At 39.4% G+C, this 13,897-nt stretch overlaps 1 protein-coding gene across 5 annotated transcripts in view; it reads left to right on the top strand.

Moving 5' to 3' along the window:
- Positions 1–741: 741 nt before the first annotated feature.
- The window catches only part of gbf1 (golgi brefeldin A resistant guanine nucleotide exchange factor 1), a 200,391-nt gene continuing 187,235 nt past the window's right edge, over positions 742–13,897 (top strand). For all 5 annotated transcript variants that reach the window (XM_078530924.1, XM_078530928.1, XM_078530927.1 and 2 more), the window contains exons 1-3: positions 742–872; positions 5,929–6,034; positions 11,716–11,782. In XM_078530924.1, the coding sequence (XP_078387050.1) occupies positions 5,939–6,034; positions 11,716–11,782 (163 nt within the window). In that variant the 5' untranslated portion in view covers positions 742–872; positions 5,929–5,938. The remainder of the gene's footprint in view (positions 873–5,928; positions 6,035–11,715; positions 11,783–13,897) is intronic.

Genomic DNA, 13,897 nt, shown 5'->3' with positions numbered 1-13,897 from the left:
TTGTTAGCGAGGTGAGCAGTGTTTGCAACTCTTCGATCTTCCAGCTTGCTCTATTTCACCATTGTTCCTGCGTCTACTGTTTCAGTGATTAGTTAAAACATCTACAAGTGCATAAGAACAATGACACGAGCACAACATTTTCCGGCGCTGGTGCCACGTCATTTCGTGGAGTGCCAACATATATTGCACAGAGTTCAGGGTTCACTGTAGATTGTGCTCAAGAGTTCACAGCCAGGGCACACGATCAAAAATAAACCACACATGCTGAAAAATTCCATTGCAAAAAGAGGTCTGCTGCTGTAGGGTGCATAAGCTGAGCTGCGAAAGGCCAGGCAGGTTGCAATCAGTTGTCAAACAGCCAATAGCCCAGGAGCAGACTTTTGCTCCCAACACTGAGCATGTTTGAGGAAATAGAAGCAAAGCACCTTGACCCAGCAGCCTTTGCGAAGACACGCTCTGTTGGGTCAATCGAACTTGATAGATAGAAGTCCCGCCCTCCGACTGCGTCTATTGGATAACGTCTTCGCCGCTCGTCGACTACGCGGCTTTCGATTGGCTGTTTTCTCCCGTCCATCATCCAGGAGCCGGCAGCAGGTTAGATTGGACCCCTGCGCACCACGTCACTCAGGCCGTGCCGGTTCCCAGGGAGCCGCCGCTTTGCAGCGTCTCCGGCAGGCGGAAAAGCTTCGTTTCTCACTCGGGGTCTGGGGGCGGTGATGTAGCTCGGGGCTGTCTGTTGCTCGGGGTGTTAATGATCCAAGGTGATCGGCCGAGGGTATCGCCTGGGTTTTTTATCCAGTCTCCCCATCTCTCTCCACAGGCTGCGGTAACCAGGCCGCCATCTTGGATGTGTTGGAAGTTCCCCCCAGGGGGTAAGTTTCTCTCTCTCTCTCCCCGTGTCCTCACTCCCAAGGCCCCTGCACACCCACCCACCCACTCACTCCACAACTTCCCTCAGCCTCTCCTCTTTACAATGCAAGGAATGAGAGCTCTGACTCTGCGGCTAATCACCAACCCCCCCCCCCCCCCCACCTAAAGTGGGGATTGCCTATTGGCGGAGGCCTGACATCCACCAAAGGCCTTTATAAACTCCTGAGTTGCCACCCCCCCAGTTGGAGTATTGTATCCACTTCTGGGCTCGACCCTTCAGGAAGGATGACAGGGCATTGGCGAGGGTGCAGAGGGCATTTGCTGGAATGGTATCCAGGGACTTCAGTTATGTGGAGAAGCTGGGCTGGTTCTCCTTAGAGTAGAAATGGTTAAGGGGCGATTTAATAGAGGCGTTCAACATCAGAAAGATTTTTAATGGAGTTGTCCTGTTTCCACTGGCCAAAGGATTGGTAATCAGTGTTACAACTCTCCTAAACTGCCCATTCCTACGTCTTGTTTCCACCCCCCCCCCCCCCCCCATCTTTCGCTTGCTTCACCCCTCCATTGGAATTCATGCTTTCAGCCACTTGGACCACTTTATCAAATTAGAACAGGCCTATTGCAACTCACAGTATTACTTTTTAACCTGATAGAAGTCTACTTACTGCAGAGTTCATTTGTTATGTTGGTTACCTTGACCCTTGCCATTCCTTTGCTGAAAGGCCGTGCACACTTGAAACCTAAAGGAGGTTTCTCACTAGGTGGGCAGCTGACCAAACCACCAGGTCCAAGTGAGTTCAAGAGAGCTAATTAGGAACACTGGACTGCACCTATAACCTGTGCTGCCAGAGGAAACAATTATCTGTATTTATATAGTGCCTTTAAAGTAGTGAACCATCTCAAGACGCTTCCCAGGAACATTATCAAACCAAAACTTAACACTGAACCACATGAGATATTAGGGCAGACGACTAAAGGCTTGTTTATTGAGGAAGATTTTACCGAGTGCCTTAAAGGAGGACTGAGAGGTAATAGGTCTGAAACAGCAGATCTCCAAAAACTTGAAATCTCAGTCAAGATGTTTACTCAAAGTAAACTGTTAGCAGAGTATTTTTATATTGAGAGAATGTATATTATGGGATGCCTTGTTTCCTATATCCAGGTTTAACACCAAAGATTTCATCTCAGAACATTTCTAAACAGCTTTCAGAAGTACTAAACAAAAAGTCAAAGCAAAATAGGGATCTGCATATTTTTCTAATTGTCTTGAAATTAACGCTAAGGCAGTTCAACCTAATAATTCATATGGGATCAAAATAGAAAATAGCTGAAGTGACTTGAGGTTAGTAGAATCTTGAGGTTGTTTTACTGGCTCAAACACACCCAAATGTTTATTGTTCATATATGTCATTTGTTTACAAATGTTCTTTTGTTTGTTACTTTGGTAGCCAAATGCCAGTAGAAGGGTGATATAGGTGAAAGTGTAATCAAGGTGATATTGACATGAGAGTTCAAGGCATAGATATTGTGCAGTGGCTAACTGTACTAATATTGTTACATGTTTCAATAGCATATTTCCAACAAACCGATCACATTGTTTAGTAAACTAAAAACTTAAACTCCATGGGAAAAGTGGTCCAGCTGTGGCTAAAAAGAGAAGTTAAAAATAGTGCAAGATTAGAGGAAGAAGTGTATAATGTTGCCAAAAAGAGTATTAAGCCTGAGAATTGGGAGGATTTTGGAATGCAACAAAGGCTGACTAAGAAATTGATAGAGAGCAAATAGAAAAGAAGAGTAAACCAGCAAGAGATGTAAGAACAGGTTTTAAAAGTTAAATTTCTGCTGGTATGTAAAAAGGAAGAGATTAATGAAAGTAAATGTGGGTCCATTAGTGGAAGAGACTGGAGAAATTATAATGGAGAATAAAGAAATGGCAGAGGCGTTAAACACATACTTTGTATCTGTCATCATGGTCGGAGATGTATGAAACATTCCAGAAATAGTGGGGAACCAAAGCTTCAGTAGAAATGAGGAGCTGAGGGGTATTATCACTATGGAGATAGTACTGGAGAAATCAACGATGTTAATCATTGACAAATCCCCTGGACCTGATGGCCTGCATCCTAGGGTTCTAAAGGAGGCAGCTACAGAGTTAGCGGGTGCATTGGTTTTCAGAATTCTCTAGATTCTAGAACAAGGCCCATTGTTAAGAAAGTAGCAAACATAACACTGTCGTTTAAGAAAGAAGGTAGTTTCCTCTATCAGTCAGTTAGCCTGACAATAGGTGGAAAAATACTGGAATCTACTATTAGCAATGTTGCAACAGAGCACTTAGAGAATCACGATATTATTAGGCAGAGTCAATGCAGATTTATGAAATGGAAATAATGTTTTACAAATCCATTAGTTTTTTGAGGATGCAACTGTTGGTATTCAGAGGGACCTGGGTACCCTTATACATGAATCAAATAAATTAAATATGCAGGTACAGCAGAAATTAGGAAAACAAATGGTATGTTAACCTTTATTACAAACAGATTAAAGTTTAATAATAAAGTAGCATTACTGCAATTTTCTAGGGCGATGGTGAGACCGCATGAGAAATTTCTTCTCTTAAAGGGTTGTGGATCTTTTGAAATCTCTACAGTAGAGGGCTGTGAATGCTGAGTTGAATATATTCGAGACAGAGTTTTGGGCAATTCTGGGATTAAGGGATATGGGGATAGTGTGGGAATGTGGAATTGAGGTAGAAGATCATCTGTGATCATTTCAATGGTGGAGTAGGTTTGAAGGACTGAACAGCCTACCCCTGATCCTATTCCTTTGGTTCTTAAAACCTGTGGAAAGCATGCGATAACAGCTTTCATTTCCATAGTGCCTTTGACATAGAAAAATGCACCAAAGCACCTCAGGTGTGTCATCTATAAATGAACAAGGCTCCTCCACTAGCAGATCAAACAAATCTCAACATTGCTGTTGTAATTTCTTCAAGGAAACATAAATTCTCTCCACTCAAATGCAATTATTGAAGCTATCTTTTTTTTCTCTTAAGCTTGATGTGTTAACTATCAAATCTCTGGAAGAAGGAACTTGCATTTATATATGTCGGTCTCGTTCTCAAGATTTTGGAAGTGCTTCATGGTCAATTCATTACATTTCATGTTTCATCACTGTTGTTATTTAAGCAGATTTTGTACCCGGTTTTCCCATAGCAAGGTTCCATAAATGGCAAAAATGTATATGATCAGCTAATTCATTTGGGATGTATAAGAGATAAGCTGTTGTGCAGGATACTGCAAAATCACACCTGCTCTTTGGATAGTGCCACAATTGTGCCATTTGGGCTTTTATGTCCAACTAAATAGGTAAGGTGATACTTTTGTTCAATGGTGGCACCTCTGTAAATGCAGCACTCGTTCAGTACTGTTCTGAATCAGATTTGTCACAGCAAGGACATTGCTGGCCCATTGGCTTCTCATTTCTCATATGGCCTACAAAGAGCCTGAACATTGTAAATCCATAATTTGATGGGCACAAAGTCTATATTTGATTCTTGGAGTAAAGTGATATGTTGCTGGTGATGAATATAAAGTTGGTGGAAACTTATACATGGACCTTGACTTTACTGCAATAGTAATGCTAGGCGGGAAGCGAATGTTAACAATTGAAGTCAACTCCCTTCTGATGAATGATATCTCACCTGAAGAAACAAGATTTGTGGAGTTTTGCATTTTTTGTTTATCTAACTTTGAACCCACAGTGGCCTCTATTAAATTTCTATCAGTATAGTTAAGTAATAATTAGGTCAAAGGTAATAGTCAGTTTGTGGGAGCGATTATCCCTTCAGTGTTGAAGGTAGGTCGGATTGCTGAAACCTTAGGAACGTTGCAAATTGTGCTGTCCTGAATTGGTGACATTACAATTGACTCCAGTTTTGGGAAATTGTGTAGAGTTGGTGATAGATGTAGCTGTTAATTCAGTAATTTTGGAGCCATTTGCGATTTGTTAGTCAGCAATCCTTACTTTGTGTACTCTTTGTTCAAGTTTGGCATCTATAAATAATCATAATTGACGCAATCAAGGTGTACCAATTTCCATTGATTATTTAAAGAAGACTAAGCTGGCCTGAGGCCTTGGAATTTATTGTTATGTTAAACAAAACCCCATGTATTAATCTTTCAAGAATATCTGTTGTTATAGACAGATGGTATTAGTATGCCAAGCACTTTTGGAAACCTATTGAATTTTCCACAGAGGTTTAAATGTCTTTTCAAGTATTTAGTTTTCAGTAAATTTGGTGTGGTATTTATTGGTTTGACTTAAAATTGGAGAAACTTTGAGGCATGAATATTTTAAAATACATTTTTAAGCATAATTAAATGCAAAAGCAACAAAGCAAAGGAACTAATTCTGTAGAATGGATAATACTCCAGCTACACTGCACTGACCTGATATTTTAACTTTAAATGCTTTACCCAGGTATGGTTGCACTCTTTTTAAGGTGGTGCCGCCTGACCCTAAATCTTGACCTTGAGTTAGTTTTGCTGCAGTTAGCTGCAATTGTTGCTTTATGAGAGTGAAACTGTTTTGCAGTGATGCCAAATACGTCCTTTCCCTTTGGGGCCATTGGATAATTATTAACACTGGCAATTCTTGCTCCTGTGATCAGCCGGGGAATGCCTACACAAATTACTGCTAGCATGTTCATGATCAGCTATCGTAGCAGAAAATGGAGATTAATCTGAAACCTTCCTAATCTGCTCACTTCCAGACCCAGCACTTCCCAATGCAAGATTGCAAAGGAACTCGCGTTGTATTTATATTACTGAATGTAAGGATGTTGATCAAGTTTGAAGCACCATGTAAAGATTATTCCATTTTACACCTGGCAGAGAAAGCAAATCCTTTGTTTTATTCACCTTCAATAATGTGGCTGTGACTGAGTGTGAGCTTATGTTTCCAACATTTAAAATAATTTGTATATGAATTTGTACAGAATGAAATCCTCACTAGGCAATTCTTTCCAATTTTATATAACCATTTCTTTCCCCTTTGCAGATCCTTCACCATGGTAGATAAAGGCATTTATATTGTGCAAGGTGAAATAAATAGTGTCGTTGGTGCTATAAAGCGAAATTCAAGATGGACCACTCATACTCCATTGGTAAGTTTTTCTGAGGAACATTTTCTTTCTGCTGTCCTGTAGTTCACATTAATGTAGTACACTACATCATATATTCTGTATGATTGCCAAATCTGTTGTGGATGATCCTTGAATATGATTGTGGTAGCAAGGCTGCACTTGTCTGCTAGTTAGTGTCTTAGTGTTGGTTGTGCGTTTATACAGTGTCTCTTTGCTTGTGCAGTGCTTGAACCATGTATTGAGTATTACAGATATGTTGTTGATATGCTACTTAGCCACTGGCCATAGATGGAGAATGAAAAATAAATTGTAGACACTTCATGATTTAGCCTTTCTGGATACTATTTTTTCAGACTGTGCTACTTTGTTTAGTGTCGCAATGAACTGAAAGGTTCAGCTGCTGCCATTTCAGTGGGCTGAGTGGAATGAGAGAAAAGGCCAGGAGGCTTCTTGTGTCTTCAACTCATAGGGTCACTGTGGACAGGCCCAGGAATCTCCATATTGGGCCCAGGTTGACCGCTCGTGTTCAGTGAGTTATTTTGTTATTCAGTGGCATATAGCGAACCTCTAGTTGTGACCAAGGAATGTTTAGCATTGTGACCTCTTATGGTCGGTGTTAGGAACAATATAAGAAACAGGAGCAGCTGAAGACCTTATGGGCCGTTGAGCCTGTGTTCTGCTAACCTTCTAGAAGTTTTTATGCTAGAACCAAAAACTAGCCATCCATTTAAATTCACATGTCCTGTTCGAGAGTTCAAATCAGCATGACAATTTAAGTTATTTTTGTTAGTTTCCTTACTGACCTTATGCTGTGAATGTGGGCTGGGGAGCAATGAAGAGAGTAATTAGAGAATTTTTTCCAGTGGTGAGCAGCAACTTGTTTATTTACCACCTGAAAAAGAGAAACTTTGTTTGGGTGATCCATTCTCTTACACCCCACCGCCCTCCATTCTTTCTTGAAGATACCGACTCCTTTGTTGGGTAGTTGAACAGTTTCTGGCCATCCTTGGCTATGTCACTGAACAAACCATAAGTTATATTTGAGCCCAGGCCCTGTGTGTTGGCAGCTATTACATCATATGCGGCATCATTGCGGCATTTAAGGCTGTCTTCATCTGATAGTCGCACGTTTCAGCAAAAGCTGCTAAATAAGAATTGTTCTTTTCGTCGTTTCTAGCCCAGGGTACTGTGGTCAATTATGGTGCAGTTAATGATGTTCCGAGTAATTTTTGTGCCAGGCAGTTTGCTGGGGTGAGTGCGGAAAATCATTGTCGTTAGACACTTGTGTATATAGTTACCATTTCAGTAACTAAAATGCTTCACTCATTTTCTAATAAAACTTCATAAATGCCTTCAGGTTGTGCAATAACTCTTTCGCAGGGCATGTTTGGAAAAATCTACTTTTCTGACTGACATATCTTCACTTCTATGTTGGATTGCTGTGTAGTGGTGAGATGAGGCTTTTCACTTCTAGTTCATCATGTGGGGACTAACAATGACAATACTGGCATTGGAAGGTGCCAAGAGGAGGCCAGGTGCTTTCACACTGAGGGGACAGCATTATTAGGATGCTAACTGTACCAGATGAATTATGCTGATTTCCTTGAGGCTGGCTAAAGAGGGGTGTAGGGAGAAGTCATGATGCATTTCACAGGACTGTTAATTAAAAAAGTGAATGCAAAGAAATGCAAACTTGTGAGACTGTCATGATTTAGGAATTTTTATTATTAAAGAAGCGGATCACTTTGCTGCACAGATTTAAACTGTAAATGGCTACATCAATGTCTTGTTTGGTGGTACAGCTACAGTTTTGTCCTGTGAATTTCTTGTTAAAGGTCCTTGTCTGGAAAATATACCTGAGTGAGCCTTTGGAGATTAAAAATAATGTTCCTGATTGAATTATGTCTTTATATCTTAAGTTTCCCCTTTCCATATTTTTACGTTGTTGATAACAATAGTAATCATTCACTATAGTTGTGTTCATTTCCTTGAGAACTTATTCACAAGCCATCCCTTATGCTTGCTAGGAAGTACGTGTCATTGTCTGTCCCAGGCTAAGTCAAAGAATGTTGGAGAGTTCCTACATCTGTTGGATTAAAGATAATGTTTGGAGAAGTTTGAGAATTTTTCCAGAAATTTTGGTAACCGATTCAAATACAAACTCACGTTGTCTTCCTTGAAGGGTGAAGCTACATTGAGATACACTCTTACAGAAACTGAAATGAAAAGGCAACTGTCAGACCTGACCGTTTAGAAACTTGCTGCTACATCCCATGATGTTTATTACGAAGTATAATTAATATATTAAAGTTTCTTGGGAATTTTCTCTTAGTACAGTTTCACAGTTACTTAATGTTTCAATGGAATTTTAAATTATTGTTGGTTCTTTTAACCTGTAAAATATGACCTTTGTTCAATATTCAACAGTCCAAAGTGAGATAAAAACAGAAAATGCTGGAATTACTCAGCAGGCCAGACAACATCTGTGGAGAGAGAAACCAAGCTAACGTTTCAGGTTGCTGACCTTTCATCAGATGATACGCTGAATATTTCCAGCATTTTCTGTTTTTAATTTCAGATTTTCAACATCAGGAGTAGTTTGCTTTTGTATTAGTCCAGAGTGAGAGTTGTGGCATAGTGCGAGACTAGATTAAATGCAGTGTGCATATTACTTCAAGTAGGGTAATTGCTAATCCCTTGTTTAATCATTGCCACACTGCAGGTGCAGATAACAGAACAAGTAAGGGGCAACAATCCCTTGAGGGAACTGCTGTGAACTAATTTGAAGAGCCATCAGAAATTTAATAGTGCAAAAATGTAACTGAAGTATTTACTGATAAGTCAGGTGATCCAGCAGTGCCCTTTAAGATTGTTAAAAAAAAAATCAATAAATGGGAAAACAGGAACTTACCTTTTATTTATGAAGGGGTTTGCAAGTTGTTTCTTCTTGAACACGCCTTTTAATCACCAAAGTAAATCCTTTCAGCACAATTAACACTGAAATATTTCTAGACGCTGCCAATTTTATATTTTGCATTTGGTGGCATTTCGATTATTTTGCTTCGGATTATTATAACTTCCTCTTGAATTTCTTTTGCTTGATGTTGGATCTTACAGTAAATAGCTGCTAGACAGTGATGTAACTGCAATGTGAAACTCACTTTTCTAGTTGTTTTACTGATAGTAACAACTTTTTAATTGCTTGTTCAAATACCTTTTAAAGCATTTCTTCTACAATCAGATGATTTCCAATCCTGAGAATCCCAATCCAATTCTTGCCTGATTTCTGCACAAGAATACTTCCCAGCAAAGACTATTAAATACCAGTCAGGAACCTGGCAGATCTTATTTTTGCATTCCTCCCTTTCCTGGCCTAGGCATTGAGGCCAATTGGATTGCTGCTTTGGGTGATATCAGCTAACTTGACCTACAGTGGGGATTGAACATGGGACTTTTTAGACAGTTTTTGAAAAAAACTTGAACTTCTAACACGTAATGCTAGGTTACATGAATGATTTGGAAATTTAGAGTTATTGGTGGTAGTTTCTAACAATTGGAATTCTGATTTGCTTTCCAATTTGAAGGTGAGCATGAGCTGAGTGAGTCTCTCACAAGTTCTTTGGATGTGGCCACGTTATGAAATGAGCCAGAGGTGCTACCTTTTCTCAGCCGACCTTACTAGCTCTTGGCTTCTTCAATCTGTTTTTTACTGCTTTGTTTTCCATTTCCTTTGTTGCTGCAGACTGCGTTACTGGGGGACAGCAAAACAACACGGCCGTATCAGGTATGTCATAGTTTTTACTGTGATGTATCTGCTGCGTGCTGTTACTTAATTGTAGCATCAGGTGGGTGCTGAATGTTTTTTTGGCAAGTCACTTGTATGTCATGTGGCCGCAAACACCCATGCAGTGTCTAACATTTGTAGACCAATTTGGCATTGTTGGATCTACTATTGTTTATTATGGGAGGTACATTTAGCTATTGTTCAAATAGAATATCTTCCCTGATGACATGATTGTAATGTGGAAGTTGTAGTCACTGGGTAATGAGAGTGGTTTCAACCAATTCAAAAAGAACACTGTCTTTGTGAATGTCTCTCTGATCCTTTCTTTCTCTGGCCCAATAGTATATTGGTCCCAACTGCCAGTTTCTACATTTTTAGAGTATTTACTGTTCAATATAGATTTTCTACCTTTAAAAATGTACAAGTGAACCTTTTTATTAGTGAATGTGCAATTAGGTTAAATCAGTCTTCAAAAGCCAGGGTGTTAACCCCAGAGAAAAATCTGTCGTTAAAATATTAATAGTGCTTTTTGGAGGGATTGTTAATGTGGTTCGGAGCTCACTCACCTTTCACATTTAGGACCTTGGTTTGAAAGCAGTTTTGACGATTTAAAAGGTAAACCTACATCTGTGTATAAAAGGGGTCGAATACATTGGAAAATAGGAACAGGAGTCAGCCATTTAGCTTCTTGTGCCCTTCTTACCATTCATTGAGATTATGGCTGATCTGTTTCCCAACTCCATCCATCTGCCTTGGCACCATTTCCCTTAATACCCTTAGCTAAGAAAAATTGATCAATCTCAGATTAACAATTATTAATTGAGATAGTAAGAGTTAGAGCACAATGGTTGCAATTACCTTGCAGTACAGACCACGATGATTTAGGTTCTTATGCTTGATGCACTAAAATTGTGCGCACAGTCAATTCTTCAGAAGCTTGGAGCACTGTCACCACTGTCATTCACACACAAGCCACAAGTTAGATTTGTATGAAGCTTCTTGCATATGCCTGGAACCTTCAACGCACTTGTGTTGATGGTTGTAATAATGTTAAAAACTAGTGTCCAGGGTGTATAACCACTGCTCATGATATGTAAATTTTTGTGTGCGATTTCTGAGTACAAGGATTGAACTTGTGTCACAACCTGACAAAGTGACATTGAGCCGTGAACAGGATTCTGAGGCCTGTTCCTGCTTCTCTTTGAATGGAGCTAAAAAAATTGAGGCATTGCTCCTACCAGTACAGTTAGTGGTATTGTGTCAGAATGTCGATAGTTGAATGCTTTGGTTGCATTTGTAGTTAGATAAATCTATGGATCTGCCCCCAAAACTGAAGTGAATACCACAAAATGAATGTGGCCAATTCTAAAATGGTTATTTTGAGTGAGCTTGCAGAGAAAGTTCAATTCTGACTAAGGTAGATCATTCAGAAGTGCTACTTGGTTTTTCCGAATTCTCAATGTAGCATGTTTTTAGAGAGGCGTCTAATTATGAAGCATCAATGGCTGTGTTTGTATTGATTGCCAGACAATAGGGGCAGAAAGTCTTGCTCTAAATTAAACATGATTATAGACTTAATTTCTTTGTGGCAGCAGGTTTAAAATCTGCTGGTATCAGGGCAGTTTGTGTGGTTTTCAATCTCGCAACATGTTGTGTTTGGTTCATAGTCAGTCTTCCCAGTTTGAAAACTCATTAGTTGATTAGGTAGCAATCAAACATCTGTTATAGCTCACCCTTATAACTGTGCATTGCCCACAAAGGAATTTGGAAGAGTATGAAGCAATCTGCTGGACAGCACTTCAAGTTATAAAATGCACATTCCTTCCTTTGATCTTTGAGTCTGCTGGGCAGCAAATATTGCTTAAATCAGCATAATTGCTTATAATCTATATTTTCATACTTTATGTTTTTATTTCAGGATGAAGAGCAAGATCTACTTCTAAATAGTTTCAACCATCTTAAGGAAGTGTTGAACAACATATCAGGTACCTACAAGTTCACAGATAATTAAACTGAGCAAATTGTGCATCAAACATTTGAAAGGTCGCCTTAATCAAACTTTACATTTTGAGTTATCGCATATTCTTTTGTGATTTAAAAATTCTGTACACAATGTGGTTGCAGAAATTAAAATTTACGAAAGAGTTTTCTTTAAAGAAAGAAATAAATGTCATGATTTGTAATGTGCCTTTCAAATAGCAAGTTAGTGAAGTTAATATTCTCTTGAAGGTTAGTCTTTTTTAAGGTTAGTAGAATATATTTGGTAAATTCTTCTAATCCTGTGAGCTGCATTGTAATAAATTTCAACTTGGTTCGGATTGCCTTTTTTCCTTTCCGTGCTGATATTCAGAACTGAAATATTTGATCAGGTGTGGTGGAAATAACCATTGTGAAGTGGTGTTCTTTAGGTTTGTCAATATTATCTCTGTTTCCCATTTTATGGGTTTCAGAGTTTATTTATAATTTTCAGATTCCCTCAGGAAGTGATAACATGGTCTGTTCATTATTTAACCAAAAATTGTAATGAAGTGAGCGAGGCAGTGTAAATGTTAAGCAGTGTTCCAGTGGTGCACAGTTTGCTCCTGTGTGTTGCCTGCTGGTATCTCTGTGTAAAGTGCTGCCTATAATCCCTAACCCACCTGCACAGTGCTGTGCTTCAGTGCTGCAAATCACAGAGGAGATGCTTACTGTAGCATAGCACACATATAAAAATAGACTTTTATAATGTTTATGCTGGATAAACAAACCTAGGTTTAAAAAATAGATCTATGTTGCTTAGACAATACTTGTTGGATTCATTTTAAGATTTTAAAATTATTATGATGGTTCAGGAGGTTTGGTTCTTTGAATGGTGTTACTGCTGAGCACAATATAAAACACCGTAGATGTTGGCATATAAGTTGATCTTTGAAACCTCAAAATCCCTCCAAAAATGGGGGTCAACTTATATACCAAGTATAAAAGTGATATGCCAGCTTGGGTCTGGGTGGCCACCATTTTGAAATGGCATCTGCTTCTGGTGTGCCTTAAATTTTCACGCAGCTTTGCAACACAGCCTGTATTGCCTGCTTGATTCCTTACACCTAGTTATAAGTACTGGTAAGTAAAACATGCATTTGTGGGAGAAATATTGACTACTAATGCGAGTATAGCATGATGTGACTGAAAAAGGGTTTGACTTAAATGCCAAGTATATGCAAAAATATGATTTTTGGGGCTGGAAAAATGGGACCATCTTGTATGCTGGGTCGACTTATATGTCACGATTTACATAACTACCAAATACCAGGGAGGAATGTGTGTGTGACAAACATGCTGGTCACAGGATATTGTTTGTGTCTTCTTCCTGTTGGCGAAGGCTTGGTTTTATTTTTCCAATTTTCATCCTTCTGTAATGGCTTCAGGTGATGTTCAGGTACAAGGGTATTTTTTGCTATTAACATCCATTTTTGTTCTACCTTTTCAAAGTATTATGTGAACCTTTCCCTGTGTTATTCACATTTTTACTGAATTTATCTCCACTGGTGACGAGTGATTCTGGAATAAACCTGGAACTAGATAAGTTGGTGATAACCCACTTGAGAGATCAGGTTCATTCAGAATGAGATAGATCTTTGGTTGACCCCTATGATAGCAATAGAGACCGCACTCTCCAAGTGGCAGGCAAACTCACTGCTTTCTTGAGTGTTGGCCAAGAAGACCCAGTCTTCAATTCTGGCCTGTTACATGTTCATGATTTTCCTAATTTCATTATTTGGCAATGGGCGTTCAATTGCCTGGGCCTTAAGCCTTGGAATTCTCCTCCCTAAACCTCTGTCTTACTGTCTGTCTCTACTTCCTTAAGACATTCCTTACCGCCTTCCGTTGGTCACCTATTGTAATACCACCTATGACGTGCCTTGGGACATTTTACTTTCTTAAAGGTTGTTCTCATTCATACTTCTTAGCATAATGCTGGAATTTTCTGTCCCTATTGGCGCCGGCCTCATGGCAGGCGTGAGTGGACAATATGGTGAGAAGGCCAAAAATTGGTTTTATGCAGTCGCACCAATTTGCAATCGTCCGCTCTGCCCGTCAATGGCGGACTGCCTTTTCTGCCA

The sequence above is a fragment of the Cetorhinus maximus genome, chromosome 27 (assembly GCF_964194155.1).
Source record: "Cetorhinus maximus chromosome 27, sCetMax3.hap1.1, whole genome shotgun sequence".
Classification (NCBI taxonomy): Eukaryota; Metazoa; Chordata; class Chondrichthyes; order Lamniformes; family Cetorhinidae; genus Cetorhinus; species Cetorhinus maximus.
This window is presented reverse-complemented; position numbering and strand designations above follow the sequence as displayed.